The sequence below is a fragment of the Triturus cristatus genome, chromosome 10 (genome assembly GCF_964204655.1).
Source record: "Triturus cristatus chromosome 10, aTriCri1.1, whole genome shotgun sequence".
Taxonomy (NCBI): domain Eukaryota; kingdom Metazoa; phylum Chordata; class Amphibia; order Caudata; family Salamandridae; genus Triturus; species Triturus cristatus.
Genome location: NC_140593.1, coordinates 350,870,305 through 350,896,602, shown reverse-complemented (window position 1 = coordinate 350,896,602; position 26,298 = coordinate 350,870,305). Strand labels below are relative to the sequence as shown.

General features: G+C 46.2%; 1 protein-coding gene across 3 annotated transcripts in view; it reads right to left on the bottom strand.

Moving 5' to 3' along the window:
- Positions 1-26,298, bottom strand: part of ULK4 (unc-51 like kinase 4) — a 1,725,799-nt gene that overhangs the window by 1,084,338 nt on the left and 615,163 nt on the right. For all 3 annotated transcript variants that reach the window (XM_085631567.1, XM_085631566.1, XM_085631568.1), the window contains one exon: positions 6,110-6,193. In XM_085631567.1, coding sequence (XP_085487693.1) covers positions 6,110-6,193 — 84 coding nt within the window. The remainder of the gene's footprint in view (positions 1-6,109; positions 6,194-26,298) is intronic.

Below are 26,298 nucleotides of genomic sequence, written 5' to 3'. Positions count from 1 at the left end.
AGAAGAGAGGACAGAAAGGGAAGGGAAAAGAATTAAAAAGAGAGAAGACTGGTACTGATACTGAAAGAGGATGACGAGAATTACGTAACTGATGGCGGTTTTTCACTGAATAATTGTAGTATTTATGATGCACAGTAATATTTCAGGTGCATTTTATGGGAAACAAAGAGGATTTATAGGATAAATCCTGGTCAGGGTGGTTTAACTAATTGCAGGAAGGTGTCCAATTGCTCCAAATTTGCATTTCGGTGTATCTTCCATTAAGGTATGCATTTACTGTGTTATTTGCACCTTTGGTGTATTGGGCTGATAGCACCTCTTTATGGGCTGACAGGAGTTTCAAGTTTTTCCTTTCTGATAGAATAAATTCATACCACATACTAACCAACACATCAAGTAGGAACATGTCATCTGTGCACAATTTGGAGGTGATTAATGGGGGGGAAGCACCTAGCATGATCATGATTTGTGGATCTGGTTTTTGTCATTGTTACTCTGTGGACCATCGCAATCCCAAACTTTCTGCTAAATTTTATGCCTAGAGTGTATGTAATCTAAGATTCAACGAAGGCCACACAAGAAGCCGCCATGTCTTCTATGAATTCAGGAAGGCTAAATATTCTTAGGCTACCTCTTCTGTTGCATACTTCCAATTCCATGATTTCTCTATCAAGGGTTCGGATCTTTCTTGAATGAGTTCTCAGTTCTTTTTGAAACTTCAAATTGACACCTTCCATACGAGTGATTCTCATTTCAATCTTGAGACTCTAACTCCAAGTTCAAGAAAGTCCTTTCTAATGCTAATAATTTTGCTTTGCATTATGTTGGTATTCGTTTTTGCAGTCTGCACTAAGGTGGGCAATGCTACCAGTCTTTGCAGGCTAAGGTCCATAGAGGCTCCTGTGCAACTCTTCCTTTGTATCAGAGACTACGCAACCACTGATTCTGGTTTACTGTGTTTTTGGTCAGCTTTTACTTCTTTGGTGTCCTTTCGTTCTCTCTCCTTGGGGTCGATCATATTTGAGATATTTCCTCTGATGCACACCAATCTGGGAGATGACTTCTTGAGTTGTGTCAGCTGACAATGGTATACAACCTTGTGACTTAGACTGTACAATTAGCAGTAGGTAATCAATCCCTCTTTAATTAGAGTTTGAAATTCCAAACTATGGTGAGGCAACTTTGCAGGTTACTAAGAGAGTTATGTGGGTGTATTTGAGAGTGTGAAAATTTAAATCCAGCACCAATGGGCGTAGAATGTTGTTTGGTGGGCACCGAGATGTGAAGCACCTTGAAATTCTTGTCAGATCACAGACTGTTGGTCACGGAGTGCTATGATTGCTCTAAGCACAAACATACCACAGGAGCCATCCATAGACCCAAAGAGACAGGGGCATTGAAATCAATTTTCCATTCAGATGGTCTCTATTAAATTCATATGGCTGCACACCAATACTTCTGTTGTTGGTATTCCCTTATGAATTACCATAGTGCTTAACCGATTGCCTTGGGTTATCATTCATAAAGTACTATTCTCCATTTATTTGGATACCCACACATACTGTTTCATCAAACGCTGTGATGTGTTATGTGTCATCACATCACCATGTGATGACATGGCGCCATCACATCCATCAAGCACTGTGGTGCTCCTAGCTCTGCATGCAACACAACACTCAGTCCACTTGTATGTTCAAGCACATTTGCTTTTGACTCCTTGCCACATCATGCTGATCACACGCTATCTCCACGCTTACCAGCTACTGCAGTGACTTCACAGATGTTAGGCCCGCATTCCTCATTCTGGAATTGTCACAATCTGTGTGTCCACCTCAGACCTGAAGGGGCCGGATTTCTAACCCTCGGTGCAAGGACTTACTTTAGTGCACCAAAATGAATGAGAAATCCAGTTGGACTGTGACCCATATATGACCCACTGAGCAATACTACATTCTGGTCACAATAAGTCCCACTAGATGAGTTCTGGGACACAGTGGAACTTCAAATTCTCTTTTCTACATTAACAATACACTCAAAATAGCACTAAAATCGTGGGATACAACTTTAACATGCTTATTTCTAAAACCCAAGTCTAGTGTATAAAATATAAATGGTACCACACAGAAAAAAATAAATGAAGTAATGCATGACACGAACCTCAAAAACAACAGGAATAAATGAATGAAGGGAATTTGTAAAGCGCTCAGCTACTGCCAGAGAGACCTAGAGCTAAGGTATGTAACCATTGAGAGGCACCTAACCACCCAATCCTTTGAACAAACGGGTATTCAGCTCTTTGCGGTACAGCTTTTATCCTCTAAACATGTAAGGGGAAAGGGAAGGTCATTCCAATGTTTAGCTGCCAGAACCGAACAGTCAGAGCTGCCCCACTTCTTAAGTTTGGTGAAGGGAATGGTCAGCAGGCGAACTTACCTTGACCGCAAGGATCTTCTGGGGAAGTATAATGTCATCCTGTAATGTAGGTAATTGAGACCTGTCTTGCAGAAGGCTGCAAGTGCCTCTGTCAAAGCTGTAAAAGTTACCCTTTTCTTCACTGGGAGCCAGTGCAGCTGGTTACAGTACTGGGAGAACGAGGAGTGTTTGGGAAGATTAAACAGAAGGTGGACGATCATGTTTTGTATCTTTTGCAATCTATGGATAAGATACCTTGGGACTCCTAGGTACAAGATGTTGACATAGTCCAGCCTGGATAGGATCAGTGCTTGTACCACTGTTTTCTAGGCTTCCCAGGGCAGGAATTTGAGGACATCCTAAGTATCGAGCATGCTGTTTAAACCAACTGAGATCTGGTGTTTTAAGGATAAATGTGTCAACAGGAACCCCTAGATTCCTTGCCACCTCAGGGATTTCTCGATTTTCTTGCAGATAATTTGCCCGTATAAATAAACAATAGACTTTTACCAAGTGTTAATACTGCAATGGTATCGATCAGAATAAAACAGAAATATGTCAGCCTAGACAGGAGAAATAGATTATGCTAACACTTCTATATGTGTCTAAAACGTCACACTTTCTAAACGAAAGATAAGAGTATGCAGGCAAGTACATGACAAGAATATAAACAGTCTAAACGGGACTTGTCACAATGTTCACAACAGCAGTGATTGCCTTATAGCCTTTGCACCAGCTGCGCTTTCAATCGCTTCTTGAAACCGGATGGATGTTGTACCCATTGCAGCTGGGATATGTCTCTCGTCTCTTGGAGCTCCAATTTGTACCTCGATACCTCCTTATAATTGTGTTTCATTCAGTTACTTGGTGACATAGGCGACTCACTGATATTCCCTTTTAACTCCACCAATACCTTAAGTTGATCTGCCCATTATGCCATTCCTTGAGGCTGGCTCTCCCTACCAGTGACTATCCATCAGTTCCAATTGCTTCTGCCATATAATTAAGGCTAGTCCTTTATCTCTTCTCCAATTTTAACCAATTTTTTTAGGCTCCTGATCTGCCTTTACCCTCAATTTCAGGGTTTTCACTGCACCCGTGAAACGAATGTGTCTCTTTCTAACTAGTGTGCACCACTGTGAGTGCACCCTTCAGTGCATGTATTCACAGATCACTGCCTGAGATTGCCTGTCTCCTTGTTTCATTCTCCTTTCTCCTTTTTTTTTTTGGTAAGCACTACAATTTTTAAAAGCTACAGGTACTTTGTTGAGACATGACCATGCTCATTTATACATATTCAGGTGCTGACATTTGATTGTGATTTCGTCTTTCTTTCTATTCAGTGTCTATACTCTCTTGTTCTCAGGAAAATTCTCCTTGGGCCTGATAATGACCTGGTCATTCATACAGGGTAGAAACCCCTAGGACAGCAACACAGCAGTAAAGGGCATTTGATAATACCACTTTTCATTTTAGGTGCTTCTTTCTTTCTAATGGTACTACCCTGAGTGTTTATGGTTGTTTCTTTATATTTTGTACTTGATCACTATTTCGGACTCCTTTTTCACTACCAGCACTGTGTGTTCACTAGAGCCAATGAGTAGATTTTTCTTGTTTAATAGTGATGAATATACTTCTATGCTGTGTTTTTTTTCTTCTTGTTATTCGACACCTACATGGACACTTTTGCTTGTAACTATGTTTGGTGTAAGATCATCTCATTTGGTAATATTGTTCCCAGAACAAGTCAATGTTCCGGACATTTTCTTACCATTACAGATGGGTGAAGTTGCGTGCCATTGGGGCGGACCCCAAGACCTTAGATCCTGTGACTGCTGTGGAAGCGCTTCAGTTGCCATTGATGGCTTTTTACAAAGCGAAGTACAAATGTAGACAATCCAATATTTATCATGTACTTATCCCCAAAGTGGATAAGTAATATTTGTTGAACTTTAACAGATAAAATTGGTCAGAATCATCCCACACGGAGGAGGCCATTCTGTGAGCCACTGTGAGGTGCCTGGACCAGGAAAGTGATGATTAGTGCACTCCGTTTGTTTTCAGTTAGTGAGTGTAACAAGTAGGCCTGGGCGGTAAATTCCGTTCCGTTCGCGGAATTTGCGGAATTTGCGTAATTTCGCGTTCCGCGGGGAACGCGAAATTACCCAAAAATCTGCGTTCCGCGACTTCGTGAAATTTTTTGCTTGTTCGCGTTCTCAATATGCGTGTTCGCGAGATATTTCACCCTGAGCACGCAAACAGTGATCGCGAACAGGAAAAAAGTATCGCGAACAAGCAATTCCGCGTGTTCGCGGAATTTCTGCGTGTTCGCGGAGATTTTTTACCGTTTCGCGGAGATTTGCGTAACGCGATTACGCAAATTCCGCCCACCCCTAGTAACAAGTTCCAGCTAGACTTCCCTCACTCCTCACTGACTTGATATACTCAGACCATATTTGTCTTGTTCTATGCTGCTGGCAGCCACCATGTTTTCTAATGCTGCATGCACTAGGGATCAGGAAAACTTCTTTGTTGACTTCTCAGCGGAGTTGGCAGAAACAATGGTCCATCGCCACAGTTAGGCCCAGCGACTCCTTCCATTGTACCATGTTTGGGGGAGTTGGGGTGCATAGCTCTGCAACAGAGCAGCCATTTTTCTTGAGCACTAGACACACCCTCTTAACACAGAACACAATTGACAGTAGTAGTGCAAGCCATTTCTGGGTATCTAGTAAACGGAATACTTTACATCCTGAAAATGATAGAGACCCTTTTTACAATCACCAAAATGGGTGCAGATTCACCAAATTGCTACTTGTTCAGAAATGTTACGTCAGTTCTGGAGATTCTGTCTCATACCATACCTACATATCCATCAAGGTAAAACAGACACATGTAAATACCCATCAGTCTTTTATGCATTTGCAACTATGCATGTCGCGACTCGAATATAATGAAGGCATATTCCTTTTTGTTGTTCTAAAATTAACGTTAGCGTAAAGGCAGTTTATTGTACCTCCACCGTCCCTTTTACCATGGGCATGACTTTCGCTTCCAGCATTGCCTTGGCCAGAGATTGTATTACTGGGGGAGACATGTCATAAAGGCACACTACAACTCTTTGAGGGGAAAAGGCTTCAGTGGTTTTCATGGCTAAGCAGGGATCAGGAATATTGCCCCCACATTTACTTTTGACCTTTAACATTTATTAAAATAACCCTGCTGCTCGGCTATGTGACAGACGGTTCAAAGCAAAGCTAATCTACCAACTATTTTGCTGCAAGCTGAAGCCTGATTGGACGGCCTGGAAAGGCCATTCATGATGCGACTAAAAGATGAGAATACGTCATCTGAGTTTTCTTCAGCGTGCAGAAGAGAAATGCTTTGTCAGGCCTCGGTTTTACTCGTTAGCAAAGAAAGAAACCCAGACATTTAACAAATAAAATATTACACAAGTCTTTTCTTAAAGCCCCTCCAAGAAAACAGGTAGCGCTTCATAACTCCTATATGGAGACTTGTAGCCGCATCTGCTCCACGCCAGCGAGCTGATAGAAGGCGAGGCTCGAGCGCAATTATTTAAATTCAGAAGCGATGCTCGGCTGACAGGATCCGGCACCGCTGCAGGCTACAACTCTTCCAGAGCCTGAAGGGTTATTACAGTGGAGAATTCCTACAGAGGCCAATAAAAGAGACTTACCCCTTCCCGAAGGCACCTCATTAGCACAGTGTAAGCAGCCATGGGGACAGCCCAGCACTCTCCGGGGGGCTCCTTCTTTTCTTCCTGCAGAGAAGTGAAAGGAAGAAAAAGGAGGTACTGTAACTGCACAAATAATATTAACCCCACCACAAGCAAGACAAGACGCACAGCTCCGCCAGACTGAATGCGACGGATATCGCGGTACCTACATTTCGCGCAATCGCGCTTTCCATAGGTAGTTTACAAGGTGGACATGCACCAACATGGCTACAGAGCAGGGGTGCGCAACATTAGCATAATTTAGATTTCCATAATTTCGAGAAATTTAAGGAAATGTTTATGAAATTATGCACAACTAGGGTTTGGCGCTATATTGTAGTGTGAAATGCATCTTCGCGTCCATTTTGAACGCAAGGGCGCTATTCACGATAAAAAACAGTGCAAAGAACACAAGTGTGGCGAACAGCAGCTAATCGCGTTCTAGTCGTGCTAAAAGTTTAAGTTGAACGGGGTGTAATTATGCAACCTGGCATACTTTCGTAATTTGAGGAATTTAGCATAACTAGGCGAATGGGAAATTAATATAACTATGCCAACATCATGCACATTTCTCGGGGCCCACTATAGAGCAGCATTTAGAAAATCCTGCACCATCATATGCGCCTCACTCTCAGCATAAAGCTCTGCATTGACCTACATCCACCATCAGCCATTGCCCACCAATAATTCATTAGTCCTTCTTTGGGCAAAGGGACTATTCACACAGAACAGCAAACCTTGGATGGAGCAAGATTGGATTCTGTGCCTCATTCCTCAAAGTACCAAACGCCGAGATCGAGAGAAGGCCTTTCGGGGACAGCAGACCAGCATCTAAATTCAATATGCCTAGGCATTGTGACCCTTGTCCGTTAAAGAGACTGGAGTGACAACGCCCCAGAAAGTGGTGCATTGTAAATGGTACATTGGGGGCAGGGTGGAGCCTGAAGTGGTCCATGAAGCAGAGGTCTGCTTCTCCTTATGACTGCTGTGAGAAGTTGGCCTGATGTATGATGTCACTAGTTCTAGTGTACACCTTATATCAGTCCAAACAACCCTTATGGTGATTGGTTGTAAAGTCAACCTTATAGACCAGCTATCCTAGTGGTAGCATGGACAAGAGCAGTCTTAGGCTAAACTCTGAAGCAGTTATACCATTTGTAACCCCTTGAATACCAAATGAAAGGACACCACAACAGATATATATATATATAAAATAAAGTGTATTTATTCTAGTCAAACCCTCAGCACTCTTTATGAGATTCGAGGTAAGTACAACACAGTCTTATTCAAGCATACATTAAGTCACACAGGTAAGTAATACAGTTAGGCCCTTGGGGCCACGCAAACCATATACTAAAGAAGCGGTATAAGGACCACTGTCACGGAAATAGGATAGGCCTAGGCCTAGGGAATCGCTGGGGCTACACTACACTACCAAAGGTTAGGAAGTGGGAGGCCCACGGGATTCAGGTGCAGAGTGGAAACACTCACGCGTAATGTGTATAATCGCTAGAAATAGTACAGTTTAGAATTTAAGAGATTAAGGACACTTCTGAAGTAGCTAGGAAGTCGAGACTTGTAATCTAGACACTAGGATAGTCAATACCCTGATGAGCACCGGAGTACCCAAGTTACCTAGCCCACGGGCGGTGGGTGCATAGGTGTGAAGTTGCGTCGGGTTTCGTCGTCGACTCCTATGGATGCCTGAAGGAAAGATGCTGACAGGCAGTCAGTGAAGAGTGTCCGGTGGATCCCAAGCCTGGGATCAAGAAGGAAGGATACCTGCAAGCAGAAGGGACAGAGTCTGGGTCACTAGCCAGTGACCACGTGGAACCAGGAAGGAACCAGGCGGTGTCGTGAATATGCAGGTGAAGAGGTGAAGCTTGTCGCAGCAGCCACGGGTACCAGGAGACGTCGAGGACGACCAGGACCAGGAGGCGAGCTGTCCCACGAAGGCTCTTGCTGTCGGCGGCGTCGAAGTCGAACTAGGACTCACCAAGCCTTGGCAAGCGGAACCCACGCAGAATGGAGGACTTGCTTCTGGTGCAGACCAGGAAGGTCTGAGGTGCTTCTCTTTTTCAGAAGAGCAGGAGCCAGTCTGGAGGAACCAAACCAGCAGTCGAAAGTTACAGGTGTGTCGTCGCAAAGGTTACTAGCCAACGGGCCAGTGACCGGACAGACGCGACAAGCAGGAAAATGCAGAAGGGCCCCACGCAGGACTCGTGGAGTGTGGGGGGCTGATCTTCGGTGCAGATGATGTTTGGGGTTGGGGCTTCTCAATCCCCGGTGCACAACTTCGAGGGTGCCTCAGAAGATGCGCTGGAAGATACTCGCCACTTTTCCCAGGTAGCCGGTCCCACGTCTCTCGTCGCCTCCACGGATCTCAGCTCGGCTGTGGATGTGGATCAGGGTCGGAGAAGTCTGGAAGTCAAGGCTCTGGTCAGGCTCTGCAGTCGGTCCCTCGTAGAAATTTAGCAAAGCAAAGGGTAAGTTTCTTGATGGTGCCTGTTTGCACAGGGTAGCCACTCCTTGGCCACAAGGGAGATTCTTCAGTCTTCTTCTTTCGTCGAATGTCGAAGGTCCAGAGTTTCTGTTCAAGTTGCAGGTTCAGGATAATCTAATCTCCTGGGGCCCAGCTACCACACTTGTACTAATCTGGGGGGCTGGGTTGCCTGCTAGGTCACGCCTTATGGGTGGGACCTGGGAGGGGGGTGGTTACACCCCCTTCCCTTTGTCCAGTTTCGCGCCAGGACTGGGGCTGGAGTGCCCCAGCACCGGTTTGAACTGGACTATGCATGGGACACCTTGTGTGCCCCAGGCAGTGTCTTGTTTCTTTCATCCCTCCCTGCCCCAATACACTAAGGCCTGTCTGGGGTGGTGCTCGCACCTCCCAAGGCAGGAAACCTATTGTCCAAGCCTCCCGTGCCGGGATCACTCCCAGCAGCAGGAGGTCAGACTTGTGTCGTGGCAGCAGCATCCATTTTGTGATGCTGGGGCTCTGGTTAACTTTAACCGGGTAAGTAGGTTTCAACATGTCTTCTCCCTCTAGAAGGGAGGGATAATATCCTCATCCCCAGAAATCGGATGGGGGTATTATTCCAAAGTGTTACACGACATGTTTTGATAAAGCCAAACCATAGTTACCATAACCGTTTAAGATTATAAGGCACTTTAAGAGTATATGGTAGGCTATATCATAGAACAGCTATAAGGACATGGTTCCGAAAGCTGCAGACAGGCTCAGCTCATGCTAGAGCACCATCTCACATGTTACCAAGCCCTCTGCCTCCAGGATTGTTAAGGCCTGCCATAGGAGTGGCTGATAGGTACACATGTGTCTATAGGTAAGATAGGTATAGGAATACTACTCCTAAGCAAGGAGTGATTACACGACCTTGCCCCAGCTGAATGATCAGCCAGTTGTGTCATAATGGAAGGCCAGGCCAGGGGTGGCACAATACATGCTGCAGCCCCTGGTAGGCCTAGGATACACCTATGCCCTGGGTACCTAAGGTACACTGTACAGGGTCTAATAAGGTGATCCTATCCAATTGTGTTATGCACCTAAAGTACATAGTATCAATTTAGAGAGAGGTCAGCAGGGCTGTGGGTCTGATTAGCAGGCCCACAGCCACATCTAAGTCGAAAACCAGTAAAGCAAAAGCAAAAAGTGGGGGTGAACATAGAAAGCAGACCCTACTTTCCTACACAACACCCCCCCCCCCCCAAACTTAGGGACATTAAACTAACCTTGACCAGTTGAGTCTTCATGTTCTAAGTGGAAATATCTGGAGAGTCCATCTGCATTGGCATGGTCAGTCCCAGGTCTATGTTCCACTGTGAAGTCCATCCCCTGTAGGGAAATGGACCACCTAAGAAGTTTGGGATTCAAACCCTTCATCTGATTTAGCCACAAGAGGGGCTTATGGTCTGTCTGAATCTTGAAGTGAGTGCCAAACAAGTATGGCCTCAGCTTCTTCAGGGCCCAAACCACAGCAATGGCCTCCCTCTCAATAGCTGACCAACGTCTCTCTCTAGGGGTCAGCCTTCTACTTATAAAAGCAATGGGCTAGTCTTGACCATCTACATTCAGTTGTGAAAGAACAGCTCCCACGCCTAACTCAGAAGCATCTGTCTGGACAATGAACTCTTTGGAGTAGTCTGGACTTTTCAGAATAGGTGCACTGCACATGGCCTGCTTCAGGTCATCAAATGCTTTTTGACAGCTTACTGTCCACTGAACTTTCTTTGGCATTTTCTTGGAGGTCAAGTCATTAAGTGGTGTCACAATGGACCCATAGTTCTTAACAAACTTTCTGTAGTACCCAGTCAGGCCCAAGAAAGCTCTGACCTGAGTCTGGGTAGTTGGAGGAGTCCAGTCCTTTATGGTCTGGATCTTGCTCTCCAGTGGTTGAACCTGACCCCCACCAACTAGGTGGCCCAGGTACACAACCTTGCTCTGCCCTATCTGGCACTTAGTGGCCTTGATAGTGAGGCCTGCCTTTTGCAGGGCCTCTAAAACATTCCTCAGGTGGACCAGGTGATCCTCCCAGGAGGAGCTAAAGACAGCAATATCATCAAGATAAGCTGCACAGTAGTCATCCAACCCAGTAAGGACTTGATTCACCAACCTTTGGAAAGTGGCAGGTGCATTCTTCAAACCAAAGGGCATTACCACAAATTGATAATGTCCTCCTGGGGGCGAGAAAGCAGTTTTGGCCTTCGCATTCTCAGCTAGTCTGATCTGCCAGTAGCCTGCTGTCAGGTCAAATGTGCTCAAAAACTTAGCAGCTGCCAGTCTGTCAATGAGCTCATCTGCCCTAGGTATTGGGTGGGCATCTGTCCTAGTGACAGCATTGAGACCTCTGTAGTCCACGCAAAACCTCATCTCTCTCTTACCATCTTGGGTGTGAGGTTTTGGCACCAGCACTACAGGACTAGCCCAAGGGCTCTCTGAAGGCTCAATGACTCCCAGCTCCAACATCTTTTGTACCTCAACTTTTATGCAGTCCCTGACATGGTCAGGTTGCCTGTAGATTTTACTCTTCACAGGCAGACTGTCACCAGTGTCCACCTCATGGGTGCACCAGTTTGTCTGACTTGGGGTCAGAGAGAACATATGTCTGTAGGATTGCAGAACTTGTCTGCAGTCCTGTTGCTGATGGACAGTGAGGCTGTCAGAAAAGACCACACCATCAACTGAGCCATCATCAGGGTTCTGAGTCAACAGGTCTGGGAGAGGGTCACTCTCTTCCTCCTGCCCCTCATCTGTAGCCATGAGTAAGCCCATGTCTGCCCTGTCAACATATGCCTTTAATCTGTTGACATGAAGCACCCGGTGGGGGCTTCTGGGAGTCCCAAGGTCCACCAAGTAGGTGACTTCTCCCTTTTTCTCAACAATAGTGTGGGGTCCAGACCATGTGTCTTGGAGTGCTGCTGGGGCCACTGGCTCCAACACCCACACTTTCTGCCATGGCTGGTAAACAGTCACCACAGCCTTTTGGTCATGCCAAGCTTTTTGGAGTTCTTGGCTTGCCTCAAGGTTTTTAGAAGCCTTCTTCATATACTCTGCCATCCTGGAGCGGAGACCAAGTACATAATCCACTATATCAAGTTTGGGTTGTCTGAGAGGTCTCTCCCATCCTTCCCTTACTAAACATAGGGGTCCTCTTACAGGATGCCCAAACAAAAGCTCAAGCCAACCCCCTTTTGTGGGACCTCTCTATAAGCAAACAGAAGGCAGGGTAAAAGGATGTCCCATCTTCGCCTAAGCTTATCTGGTAAACCTTTTATCATTCCCTTTAGGGTCTTGTTGAATCTCTCAACAAGCCCATTGCACTGTGGGTGATAGGGTGTGGTGAACTTGTAGTTCACACCACACTCCTTCCACATTGCAGTCAAGTATCCTGACATGAAGTTGGCACCTCTGTCAGAAATGACCTCCTTTGGAAAGCCCACTCTGGAGAATACTCCAAGTAGGGCCCTTGCCACAACAGGAGCTGTTGTGGTCCTTAGGGGTATAGCTTCTGGATACCTGGTGGCATGGTCCACTATCACCAGTATAAATCTGTGCCCAGATGCTGTTTGTGGGTCCATTGGTCCTACAATATCTATGCCCACTCTTTCAAAGGGAACCCCCACCACAGGTAGTGGTATGAGGGGGGCCTTTGTGGTGCCACCTGATTTGCCACTGGCTTGGCAGGTGACACAGGAGCGACAAAACTCCTTGGTATCTTCTGACATATGGGGCCAGTGAAAGTGAGGGACAAGCCTGTCCCAAGTCTTGTTCTGGCCTAAGTGTCCTGCAAGGGGAATATCATGGGCCAAGGTAAGAAGGAAGCCTCTGAACTTCAGTGGTATGACCAGCCTCCTGGATGCACCAGGCTTGGGGTCTCTAGCCTCTGAATACAGCAGCCCTTCATCCCAATTCACTCTATGGGTACCTTGAGCATTCCCTGCAGCCTCAGCAGCAGCCTGCTGTCTGAGGGGTTCAAGAGAGGGGCAGTCTAATTGTGCCTGCCTCAGATCTGCCCTTGAAGGTCCCCCTGTCCCAAGAAACTCAACCTGATCAGGTTCAAGTTCTTCTAAGACAGTTCCTTCAGGGCTCTCAGAATCATCTTCCTGGGAGGGCTGATCCACCACCTGAGGCAGGGGGGAAGGCACAGCCTTAACCCTACTGCTCTTTCTCTTGGGTTGTGACTGGTCCATGGTTCCAGGATCCAGCACTTGTTCAGTGGTGCACTTTTTGGCCTGTGACCTGGTCACAGCAAGGACATGTGTATCTATCCCTAGCATTTCTGCATGGGTCCTATACTCCACTTCAGACCAAACTAAAGTTTCAAGATCATTGCCCAGTAAACACTCTACAGGAAGGTCTGAACTAACAACAACTTTCTTGAGGCCAGTTACCCCTCCCCAGGAGAAGTTAACAATTGCCACACTATGGGAAGTAGTGGCATTGCTAGCGTTGGTCACTAGGTAGTTCTCACCTAGTATGATCTGTCCAGGGTCCACAAAGGCAGGTGTCACCATTGTGACACTAGCCCCAGTGTCCCTGTAGGCCTGAGCCATTCTTTGGTTGATAAAAGGAGTCTGTCTGTACTTGCCCAGGTTACTGGGGCCTACAGTAGAGGACAAAGCTATGTCCCCATCACAGATCAGAACAGCCTGAGTAGGTATCCTGACTAGGCCAGAATCCTCCTCAGTTCCCAGGGTTAACCCTACTACACCCTTTTGCTGGGAACCACCACTTACAGCTGAACTAGGGGGTACAGTTGCCTTAGGGACAATGGTGGCTGGGGGCTTATCCATTTTGGTGCACTCACTAAACCAATGTGAGTTGGACTTACAATAGTTGCACCATGGTTTCTTTTGGCCATCTTTCTTTTTATCCTTTTTGGGACCACCCTCCCCCTGAGCCTTTTGGGGGCCTGGTGAAGACTTCTGGTCTTTTTGTTTCTGCTCATTACCCTTCTGGTCTGCCTTTTTCTGATCACCGCCCTGGTTCTGGGTTTTCTGCTTAACTCTAGTCCTGACCCATCTATCTGCCTTCTTTCCCAATTCTTGGGGAGAAGTCAGATCCGAATCAATCAGGTGTTGATGCAGTAGCTGGTTTTGACAGTTGTTAAGAATTTGCTCTCTCATGATCAAATTATACAATCCTGTATAGTCCTTAACCTTACTTCCCAATAGCCAGCCTTCCAAAGCCTTAGTGGCACAATCCACAAAGTCAGTCCAGTCCTGAGTCTGTGTCTTCTGGGTATCCCTGAACAACAACCTGTATTGTTCAGTGGTTAGGCCAAACCCATCAATTAGAGCACTCTTCAGGACAGTGTAATTGTCAGCATCCTCATCACTAACTGTGAGGAGCTTGTCTCTACCTTTCTCAGAGAAGGAGAGCCACAAGATAGCTGCCCACTGACTTTGGGGTACCTGCTGTACTTTGCAAGCTCTCTCCAAAGCAGTTATACATTTGTGGATGTCATCCCCACTCTTGTAGGGAGGGACAATCTTGCTCAGGTTTCTATTATCATAGGTCCTGTCTCTATATTTAGGGATATTGCTGCCACCAGTGGGTTCTAACCCACTTAACTTTTGCTCTCTAGCCAGAGCAAGCTTCTCCTTGGCAAGGGCAAGTTCTTCCCTCTCAATCCTCAGATTAGCTTCCCTCATTCTGGCTTCATGCTCTTTTCTCTGTGGGGAAGTCATTCCCCTGTGAGAAGAGGCATTGGAGTTGTTAGAGACATGGGAGTGGATGGATTCCCTTGAAGGGGATCTGTCTCTCCTGTTTCTCTGTTTAAGTCCACTTGGGGGTCTGAATGGGGGGACTCCATGCAGACTCCCATGTAAGCTTAAGTTAGCCTGGCTAAGACTCCTAACTTCGACCAGACTGTCTACCTCCTCATCTGAAGTCCCATCTGACTCATCTGTACTGGGTAGACCCTCACCTGTACCTAAGGTACCAGCCTCGGAGGCCCTCTGAGCATCATACTCCTCTAGGATCTCTACTAGCTGAATGAGGGTAGGGTTTGCACCCTGTTTTAACTTCCTGGAGGTACACAATTGTCTCATCTCCTGGAAAGTTAGGGTATCATATCTAGAGGGGATCTGTTTAGGATCTACCCCTCCTGAGAGAGTATCAACTTGATCTCCTCCCAGAGACATGATCTAGTGAGTGAGGGTGTGGTGTGTGCACCTACCTACACTAGTTGTATCTACTAAACCTATCTAGTAGTTGTAGTCAGGGTGTGCTAGGCCCTTCAACCTACAACAACTAAGTCCAGTAGGACTTAAGTATTATAATCTATGTTATATGTACCTAAACAATATCTGTGTGATCTTTCAATTTAGTATCTCAAGATTACAATGGTATTACAACAGCAAGCTCAGATCCCAACCGCTGCTCACCAATGTGAGAAGTTGGCCTGATGTATGATGTCACTAGTTCTAGTGTACACCTTATATCAGTCCAAACAACCCTTATGGTGATTGGTTGTAAAGTCAACCTTATAGACCAGCTATCCTAGTGGTAGCATGGACAAGAGCAGTCTTAGGCTAAACTCTGAATGGCATGTGAAGCCAGCTGTTAAACCATTTGTAACCCCTTGAATACCAAATGAAAGGACACCACAACAGATATATATATAAAATAAAGTGTATTTATTCTAGTCAAACCCTCAGCACTCTTTATGAGATTCGAGGTAAGTACAACACAGTCTTATTCAAGCATACATTAAGTCACACAGGTAAGTAATACAGTTAGGCCCTAGGGGCCACGCAAACCATGTACTAAAGAAGTGGTATAAGGACCACTGTCACGGAAATAGGATAGGCCTAGGCCTAGGGAATCGCTGGGGCTACACTACACTACCAAAGGTTAGGAAGTGGGAGGCCCACAGGATTCAGGTGCAGAGTGGAAACACTCACGCGTAATGCGTATAATCGCTAGAAATAGTACAGTTTAGAATTTAAGAGATTAAGGACACTTCTGAAGTAGCTAGGAAGTCGAGACTTGAAAACTAGACACTAGGATAGTCAATACCCTGATGAGCACCGGAGTACCCAAGTTACCTAGCCCACGGGCGGCGGGTGCATAGGTGTGAAGTTGCGTCGGGTTTCGTCGTCGACTCCTATGGATGCCTGAAGGAAAGATGCTGACAGGCAGTCAGTGAAGAGTGTCCGGTGGATCCCAAGCCTGGGATCAAGAAGGAAGGATACCTGCAAGCAGAAGGGACAGAGTCTTGGTCACTAGCCAGTGACCACGTGGAACCAGGAAGGAACCAGGCGATGTCGTGAAGATGCAGGCGAAGAGGTGAAGCTTGTCGCAGCAGCCACGGGTACCAGGAGACGTCGAGGACGACCAGGACCAGGAGGCGAGCTGTCCCACGAAGGCTCTTGCTGTCGGCGGCGGTGAAGTCGAACTAGGACTCACCAAGCCTTGGCAAGCGGAACCCACGCAGAATGGAGGACTTGCTTCTGGTGCAGACCAGGAAGGTCTGAGGTGCTTCTCTTTTTCAGAAGAGCAGGAGCCCGTCTGGAGGAACCAAACCAGCAGTCGAAAGTTACAGGTGTGTCGTCGCAAAGGTTACTAGCCAACGGGCCAGTGACCGGACAGACGCGGCAATCAGGAAAATGCAGAAGGGCCCCACGCAGGACTCGTGGAGTGTGGGGGGCTGATCTTCGGTGCAGATGATGCTTGGGGTTGGGGCTTCTCAATCCCCGGTGCACAACTTCGAGGGTGCCTCAGAAGCTGCGCTGGAAGATACTCGCCACTTTTCCCAGGTAGCCGGTCCCACGTCTCTCGTCGCCTCCACGGATCTCAGCTCGGCTGTGGATGTGGATCAGGGTCGGAGAAGTCTGGAAGCCAAAGCTCTGGTCAGGCTCTGCAGTCGGTCCCTCGTAGAACTTCAGCAAAGCAAAGGGTAAGTCTCTTGATGGTGCCTGTTTGCACAGGGTAGCCACTCCTTGGCCACAAGGGAGATTCTTCAGTCTTCTTCTTTCGTCGAATGTCGAAGGTCCAGAGTTTCTGTTCAAGTTGCAGGTTCAGGATAATCTAATCTCCTGGGGCCCAGCTACCACACTTATACTAATCTGGGGGGCTGGGTTGCCTGCTAGGTCACGCCTTATGGGTGGGACCTGGGAGGGGGGTGGTTACACCCCCTTCCCTTTGTCCAGTTTCGCGCCAGGACTGGGGCTGGAGTGCCCCAGCACCGGTTTGAACTGGACTATGCATGGGACACCTTGTGTGCCCCAGGCAGTGTCTCGTTTCTTTCATCCCTCCCTGCCCCAATACACTAAGGCCTGTCTGGGGTGGTGCTCGCACCTCCCAAGGCAGGAAACCTATTGTCCAAGCCTCCCGTGCCGGGATCACTCCCAGCAGCAGGAGGTCAGACTTGTGTCGTGGCAGCAGCATCCATTTTGTGATGCTGGGGCTCTGGTTAACTTTAACCGGGTAAGTAGGTTTCAACATGTCTTCTCCCTCTAGAAGGGAGGGATAATATCCTCATCCCCAGAAATGGGATGGGGGTATTATTCCAAAGTGTTAGACACCTTACACGACATGTTTTGATAAAGCCAAAGCATAGTTACCATAACCGTTTAAGATTATAAGGCACTTTAAGAGTATATGGTAGGCTATATCATAGAACAGCTATAAGGACATGGTTCCGAAAGCTGCAGACAGGCTCAGCTCATGCTAGAGCACCATCTTACATGTTACCAAGCACTCTGCCTCCAGGATTGTTAAGGCCTGCCATAGGAGTGGCTGATAGGTACACGTGTCTATAGGTAAGATAGGTATAGGAATACTACACCTAAGCAAGGAGTGATTACATGACCTTGCCCCAGCTGAATGATCAGCCAGTTGTGTCATATTGGAAGGCCAGGCCAGGGGTGGCACAATACATGCTGCAGCCCCTGGTAGGCCTAGGCTACACCTATGCCCTGGGTACCTAAGGTACACTGTACAGGGGCTAATAAGGTGATCCTATCCAATTGTGTTATGCACCTAAAGTACATAGTATCAATTTAGAGAGAGATCAGCAGGGCTGTGGGTCTGATTAGCAGGCCCACAGCCACATCTAAGTCGAAAACCAGTAAAGTAAAAGCAAAAAGTGGGGGTGAACATAGAAAGCAGACCCTACTCTCCTACAACTGCAACCTCTGCATGGTGAGTGTCAAGCTGTCAGGAACTGACCGCTTACACATTCAGTGATTACCGTCTGCCCTCCAAATGTTAACTAATCAATTAGTTGTGATCACAAAAGTTGTGGCAAAGGATAAGTTACTTACCTTTGCTAACAATATCTCTGGTGCATATTCCACCTACCTGCAGATTCCTCCCCTCGTGAGTCTCCCTGAAGTGCTAGAATGAACCCGGAAAATATTAAGTATATTTCTGGTGTCAGCAGGTGGTGGGATGGCTCCAACTTGACTTAGTGCCTCTCTGCATGTGTTGTCACTGACCCATGTATGCACCATCCCAGTGCTTTGACATCAGTTCCTGTACTTTTTGTCCATGCCCTTAAAGAAAACAAGATTGATGAAAGTGACAGAATGCAATACAGACAAAAAGAGTAGTCTTATTAAGCATACAACACCAAGAATGGAGAGGCAGGCGGGCAGTGAGAAATCTGAAGATATATTGTCCACAGAAATCTAGTTACTAGAGGTAAGTAACTTATTCTTCTGATGGGTCCTTCTACCTGCAGATTTCTCACTTTATGAATCCATCCCAAAGCAGTGCATCCCAGGAGGAGGGTCTGAGATGAAAACACAAATGGGATATGCCATACCCACCCTGGTAGGCAAGCAACCCTGCAAGCCCAGGCTGCAAACAATAACATCAGACAGACAAAGAAGAGAATCAGGCCCATGTGACAGTGCAATGCACGTCCCAGCTACCAACATTGTTCAATAACATTTATAAGCCTATAAAATCACACCATAAAGTTAAATTTTTTTTTTTTTTTTACTTGTTGTAAAACGATGCAGCCAGATAAAAGACCATGTCAGGTCATCCATCTCTTCAAGGGACCAGCGTATGCAATAGCAATGGACTTTGAGTCTACGGTATCAGATACAGAATATCAAAGTTGTATAGCTTCCCCAAATTCATTCCAAACTACTTCTGCAAAGTGTCCTCTCATGTGATCTGTTTAAGGGGGAAGCAACATTGGTGCCATTTCCCAAACAGTATTTGTGCATCATGCTAACAGGCATAGAGCGTTGCAAGAACTAAGTACTAGGCATACAAGGAAAACAACTTTGTGCTGTCTTCATCCACTAAAACTCACTATCACACGGGGAGGGGAAGAGAAGGCAGGTGGCAGTGGTGGAGGTGTGGCATGGGAGGACAGAAATATTGGATGACCTGGAACCGAGCAATAGACAAGCACCTTGACAATGGACAGCCTACGCAAAAGCCGACTTATCCGAGGTGGACACAATCATGTCTACCATTGCCTCAATAAAAAGGGAAAGGAGTTCCGAGTGGAAGAACCGGATTGGAGGATTTCTGTCAAACTGAATGCTCTAATTTCTACAGCTTGCAAAAGGTAATTATTTGGATCTCAGCTGCCTTGCCTAAGAATTCTCCCATCATCAATCGCCACAGAATGTAACATTAGTGAGTTTGACAGAATCTACCTCCATAGGAGGTGACATCATAGGTTTCTGCTAAAACCACCTTTACTAGAGAAGGCCAGTCAAGCAGACTTTGTTCTTCATCATCCATCTCCAGAGGAAGTGACATTCTTCCATAGGAACAGGGTCAAGACTGATTGCATATGGCTGGGTCCAAACTGGGGTGGCGTGGGGAGCAAAAGAACAATTGATTATTCTCATATTTTTGTGACTAGGGGTGAATTTTTGCATTGTTCAGCCTTCTGTCCACCATTAGTTCCTTTTGCTTTTGGCGCCCTAAGCGGGAAGGGTATGCCCAGACGTGGGTCCTGTGCTCACTGCGCCACTGGATTCAAGCTAGCCTGGCTGATGAGGGGTGATGCCCCCAAACTGGTCCCAGGATGTTTGTTTCCGGTCCAGGGAGGACCAGGCTGGACTTATCCCACGAGGAGCAGGGCCAAGACTGATTTGCATATGGCTGGGTCCAAACGTGGGTGGTGTGGTCAGCATAAGAACGATGGATTAAAGTTAGATCTTTGTGACTGCGGGTAAACATTCGCATTGTTCAGCATTCCGCCCATCATTTGTTCCTTTTATTATTGCATTTCCCAGCATCCATCTCTACAAAACATTATATTGCTGCATTTCCCAGCATCGACCACTTCAGGCAATGTCATAATTTCCTGCCTTCTCCCTACTTCAGTTAACTCCACAGGGTATCCCACCAACTGGGAACTCGCCAGCAAACGCCGGACATATGCAAAGGCTTTTCCTCTTTAGGCCTGTTAGACCTTGACTCAGATCCTGAAGGGTCTTGACCCAGAGCCCCTTTTCCCTGCAACCTACAAAGTAAGATATACTCATGTGCCTCACGCAGCACCCTTCATGGCAGATGCCTACAATCGCTCCCAGGTCTAGACTGCACAAACACACGCATAGTGCACACACACAAGACATACACAGAACCTAATAAACATCACTACCCCCCACATCCTCAATCGACCAAACAGATACTGCAGCTCATGCACATGAACAAACTCTGCCATACCCCTCTCCAGACATTCCGAACGCAACCACCTGTCACAAGCTTGATGTGCTCTTCATCACAGAAACGTGGTTATCCCTCATATTCTCACATATCCTTGTTCCCACAGGCTACAGCATCTATCACACATACCAGACAAGAAGGGAGGGGACTTCACTGTCATCCAAAACTCTTTCTGCTCCTACATCCTAGTCAAGCAAGCATCAGCTCTGTGGAGCTCTTCACATGCCACTTTCAACTTTCTGCAATTCAGTTCACCACCTTCTACCTCGATAAGTCTCTGGGCCGATCCAGAACATTATTGACAAATTTTCAGATCTCTTCACCACCTCATCCATCTGACATGCACACACCATCCTCCTGGGTGACTTCAACCTTCCAGACAACGAAAGTTAAAAAATGAACAAGACACAAATTCCTCAACCTCATCCACATATGCACGTGGTGCAACACGTCAACCAATCAACTGCTCCGAAGGCCATATTCTTGACCCCATTGTTTCAACATCACAAACAATCCAATGCAGACCACGCATTCCCTGTAGTCAACCAACCACCTCACTTTCCCTATTTCCATGCTCACTCTAAAACTAACATCTAGGTCAACCAAGAGAACACCAATTCTTCAGGTCCTTTAATGACTCCCCAATCGACAACCTAAAGTTTGAACTCATTTGCCCCTGTTGACTCTACCTCTAACATCAACACACTTCTAAGCAACTTCAGCACTTTTCTGGTAAATACAACCCACACTGAGTTGAAGCTACTGGAGTCTCTCAGAGCAACAGAGACAAATCATCACATCAGACAACACAAAGTACTATTTAGCACTGTTAATGAATCACAACCTCCCCAGGGCTCATGCTAATAATAAATGGGGTGGGCCTCCCGGAAACCCAGGAGAGCACCACCTCACCGGGGTTATATTTAAAAAATAACATTGGGGTGCGGCACGGACCCCCCTTCGGATCCCAGGGACCACCACCTCCCTGGGGCTATGCTCAAAAAAAAGTATGGGGGACCACCACTTCCCGTATCTTTCTTTCTTGCTTTAGAGGGAGGGTGGCCGTGCAGCCCCCCTCCCGGGCCGTTCTTGTCCCCGGGGGACCACCACCTCCCTTGGACAGGCCCTTGAAAATCAAAGAAGGGGGCCACACAGCCCCCTTCCTGGAGCCATGTATGGCCCTGGAGACTGCCACTCCCCAGGACTGACTCCTGCTATGTCACTGGGTGCCCACTCCGTGGACATAGCTGTTTGCTTTTGTTTGGCGAGAGCTGTGAGAGCTCCTGCTAAGCAAAAGCACGCACTCCGCTTCCAGCAAGCGGGAGCTGTCAAAGTGCTCCTGCTTGTAGGAAGTGAAGGGTTCATCTCTTTCCCTGTGGAAGAGATAAAACTATTGCTTTCACAAGCAGGCAGCTGTATTTCCAGCAGCTCTCTTCATAAGAGCAATGCTGGCTCCAGCAGGAGGCGGGAAGCCGTCTGCAACCGCGGGGGCCTTGCGGCTCTCCCATGGTTCCCAAGATACAATAGGCAGAATAAAGGTCAGAAAAGAGCAGAAACAGGCAGACTAGAGGGCAGAAAAGAGCAGAAAGAGGCAGAATAAAAGTCAGAAATGAGCAGAAAATGCAAAATAGAGGTCAGAAACCATTAGCAAGACGTAAAATAATGGTGAGAAACGAGCAGGAAGAGGCAAAATAAAGGTGAGAAAAGAACAGAAAGAAGCAAAATAAAGGTCAGCAACACGCAGAAAGAGTGAAAATAAGGGTCAGCAACGAGCAGAAATAGGCAAAATAAAGGAGAAAACAAGCGGAAAAAGGCAGAATAAAAGTCAGAAACGAGCAGCAAGAGGCAGAATAAAGGTCAGAAGCGAGCAGCAAGAGGCAGAATAAAGGTCAAGCGCGAGCAGAAAGGGGCAAAATAACAGGCAGAAAGAAGCAAAATAGAAGGCAGGAGCAAGCAGAGAAGAGGTAGAAAAGGAGCAGAAAATGAGAAGTGGAGGCACCAAACCAAAGGCAGCAGAGGGTAGTGGACTGCAGGCAAGCTGGACAGGAGGACTGTCACAGTGGGAGGTGGTACGAGGACCTGCTCCTGTGTGCCCCCTACTTTTTATTTTACCATGCACCTACTAACAGACCCACTCACAGACCCACTCACGCACCCACTCACACACCCACTGACAGACACACTCAGACACTCATGTACCCACTCACAGATCTATTCAAGCACTCATTCACCCACTGACAGACCCACTCAGACACACACACACACACACACACACACACACACACACACACACACACACACACACACACACACACACACTCACAGACCTACTCAGACACTCATTCACCCACTTACAGATCCAATCAGAGACTCTTGCATGCTCTCTCAGACACTCCTCTACCCACTCACTCACAAAACCACTCACAGACTTACTCAGACACTCACTCACTCAAGAGTTATCCATCCACTCACTGACCTTCAAAGACACTCAAGCACCATTAACAGACCCACTCGGATACTTGCACATCCAGTCACAGACCCACTCAGATACACATGCACCCACTGACAGACCCAATCAAACACTCATGCACCCACCCATAGATGCACACAGGCACTCTTACACCCACTTACACAGCCATGTACACAGTCGCTGACACACCCACTCACAGACTCATACAACCACTCACACACCAACTTACATACGTATTCAGCCACTCACACACCCACTGTCAACGGTTACAGGTTACAATTAGGAAATAAAGTTAAAAAAAATGTTGAAACCCACTTAAAAAAACCAAAGGTGTTATAGTTAGGAAATATAATTTTAAAAAATTTAGAAATTCACTGATACAAACATTACTGTTAGGCTCAGATTTCACTCGTACAAAACCATCGAAATTCAGCAGTTATAGTTTACTATAACTTACGCCGCCGCAATGCACTGATTATGACCTCACATATTACATCACTCATGACATGGTCAGTGACATCACAGATAACATCATCCACAGAACCAGTCACACCCCCATACAATCGCTCACACACCCACTCACGCACCCATACAACCACTCACACAGCCACTCAAAGATCCATAAAGCCACTCACAGACCCACAAAACAACTCACACCCTCTCAAAGACCCATACAGCAATTCACACACCCATACAATGACTCACATACCCATTCACACACCAACTCACACAATCACTCACACATCCATTCACCCATCCACAAAACCACTTACATACCCATTGACACATCAATACAATGACGCATGTGGCTATTCACTCTACTTATTCATCTATACAGCCACTCACTCAAATATTTATTGTGCAAAACAGCCACTCACCCATTCACCCAGTAAAACAAGAACTCACTTACCAACAGATCCACTTACTTACCCAGCCACTCAGCCATAGAGCCATTCACGCAGCCACTCAGTTACCCATACAGCCACTCACACTCATCCAGCCATAAAGACACTCATACAGCCACTCCCACACTGATACAGACACTCAGTTACCCAGCCACTCACACACTCTCACCCACACATACAGCCACTCACACAGTGACTCACTCACCTATACAGCTACTAACATACCCACTTATTCACTTATACAGCCACTCACACACCCATTCATACAGCCACTTGGACACCCACTCCCAAACTGATACAGAAGTCACAGTGCCACTCAGATGGCATGTATTAGGTACAGTTTCACTCATTAGTAGTACAAAAAGAATAGCAACTTAACTTATGCTGTAGCTTAGTATATATCTTGAACTCTCAGAAACGTTTACCAAACACTTACACTCACTGGATGATGTCATCAATGACGTCACTGACCATGTCATGAGTGATGTAATATGTCAGGTCATAAGCAGTGCATTGCGACGGCGTAAATTATAGTTAGCTCAGGTCACTATAACAGCTGAATTCCAATGGTTTTGTACAAATCTGTGCCGAACTCTAATGTCCCTGTAACCATTGGTTTTTTTCAGTGAATGTCTAGGATTTAAAAGAAAATCTATTTCCTAACTATAACATCCCTGTAACATTTGGGTTGTTAAGTGAATAAATATATATATATATATATTACCTACTGGCGGTCGCCAGTAGGTAGTTATAGTTAGGACCACGTTTCCATAGGAAAACCTCAACATTCTATTTTGAATAACTTTGGCGCCGGTCGACGAATCCTCGCGAATTTCTCAAAATAGGTGGGGCGCTACGCTCCGCTCCTACCCTGAAAGTCTCGGGGGGATCCGTCAAGCGGGGGCTGAGATAAAAGGGGGGTCCCAAAACGCGTTTTTCCCATGCATTTTTCCATAGGACCTTTAGAACGAGCTACAGCCCGAACGGCTGAACAGAATTACTCAAAATTTGGCAGAGAGGTAGTCCCTAGGTCAAGGAAGTGCCTTTTGTAGGTTTGGTGTAAATCTGTTCAGTAGATTCTGAGAAAATAGCCTTTAAATCAATATATATATCTGAGCCCGCTTACGGTACGCTTACCGTACGCTTACGGTAAGCGTACGGTGGCGTGCGCGAGCGCGATTCTGATTGGCTCTTAGATCTTAGTAAACATTCGAATCGGTCGAAACCAGGAAGCGGCGGCCGCCATTTTGTGTATTTCACTCTGAAAAAAAAGAGTGAAAACAAGGAAAGGGGGCAATGAGGAGAGTTACAGACCCCCTAACATTTGTAAGGGGGTCAAAGAAGGACAGAAAAGTACAAAAAAAACATTTATTGATTTTAAAAAAAATCACGGGGTACGCGTACGGTAAGCTTACGGTAAGCGTACGGTAAAAAAAAATAAAAAAAAATAAATGAAAAGCAGATTTAAGAGTTTAGATATTAGGGAGCTCTAAAAAGAGCTGTTGTGTTTATGAAGTCATTTTTTTAGTGGTACCTACAAGTAAGTACCGATGCAGAGTCTAAGGTTCAAGAGGAAGACTCTGTTCCCTTCATCATTGAAGTGCACACCATCTCCTCTATAAATGTCTTGCATGTCATAACGCAAGTTGTTGTGGTAAATGGCACCCATACCATAGTCACGGAGGAAAGCAGAAACAGATTTGTTGACGTGCTTTCTTGCTTTGTCAATCTGTGGACAGAAATGATTGGACCAGTTCCATTTTTGCCTTTGGCATATGTTGGAAAACACAAAGGCAGTTTTAGGGAAAAGTGTAAACAGTTGTGCAAAGGTGTCCTTCATAAGCATTTCCAGACCTACCCCAGTCAAAGTGCCTAGGTCATTGCCACCACAGTGCACTATTATGAGGTCAGGGTGTTGGATTTGAATGAAGGATTTCACCAATGGCATCAATTGGTGCCACTTTAACCCTCTCTGACCAATCCATTTAATGTCTACATTTGGCAAAGCAAGGTCTCTCACCATACCTGTTTTCTCTGCAAACTTTTCACTCCAGAAGACATAGCTGTGCCCTACAATCCACACTGTGAACATCTTCAAAGGAGAACTGGATGCACTCAGGAGGTGTCTTTCAGTAGAATGGCAATATGAAAAGAAAGACAGTTTGGAAATGGAGGCATACATATTTTTTTCAAAGCAAAAAGAACTGATTGGCTGTTTCATACCATTCTAGAATAAAAACTAGGCTGTATGTGTAAACTAATAGAAGCATGTTTTGTATTGGTAAAAAAAAATGTGTAACCAAAGAACAGTACTATGGATTTGCTGTTAGGTTTGAAAAGTCAAGCACTCTTGCTCTGTGGAATTGAAACATTGTTTGGCGAACTTCTGACCTAACTCAACACAGCAGTGTTCCATGAGCTGTTGCTATGGTAGCAGGCAGAAGTCAAGTTGGGGGAAGGGTACTAGGCAGAAGTCAAGTTGGGGGAAGGGTACTTTTGGAAAAGGGTTGGTTTTCAACCAATAGAAATGTGTGATTACATTTGAAAAAAAGGGGGAAGCACTGAGATTTGAAACTTACAAGTATATGTGTGGAAAAATAGAGGG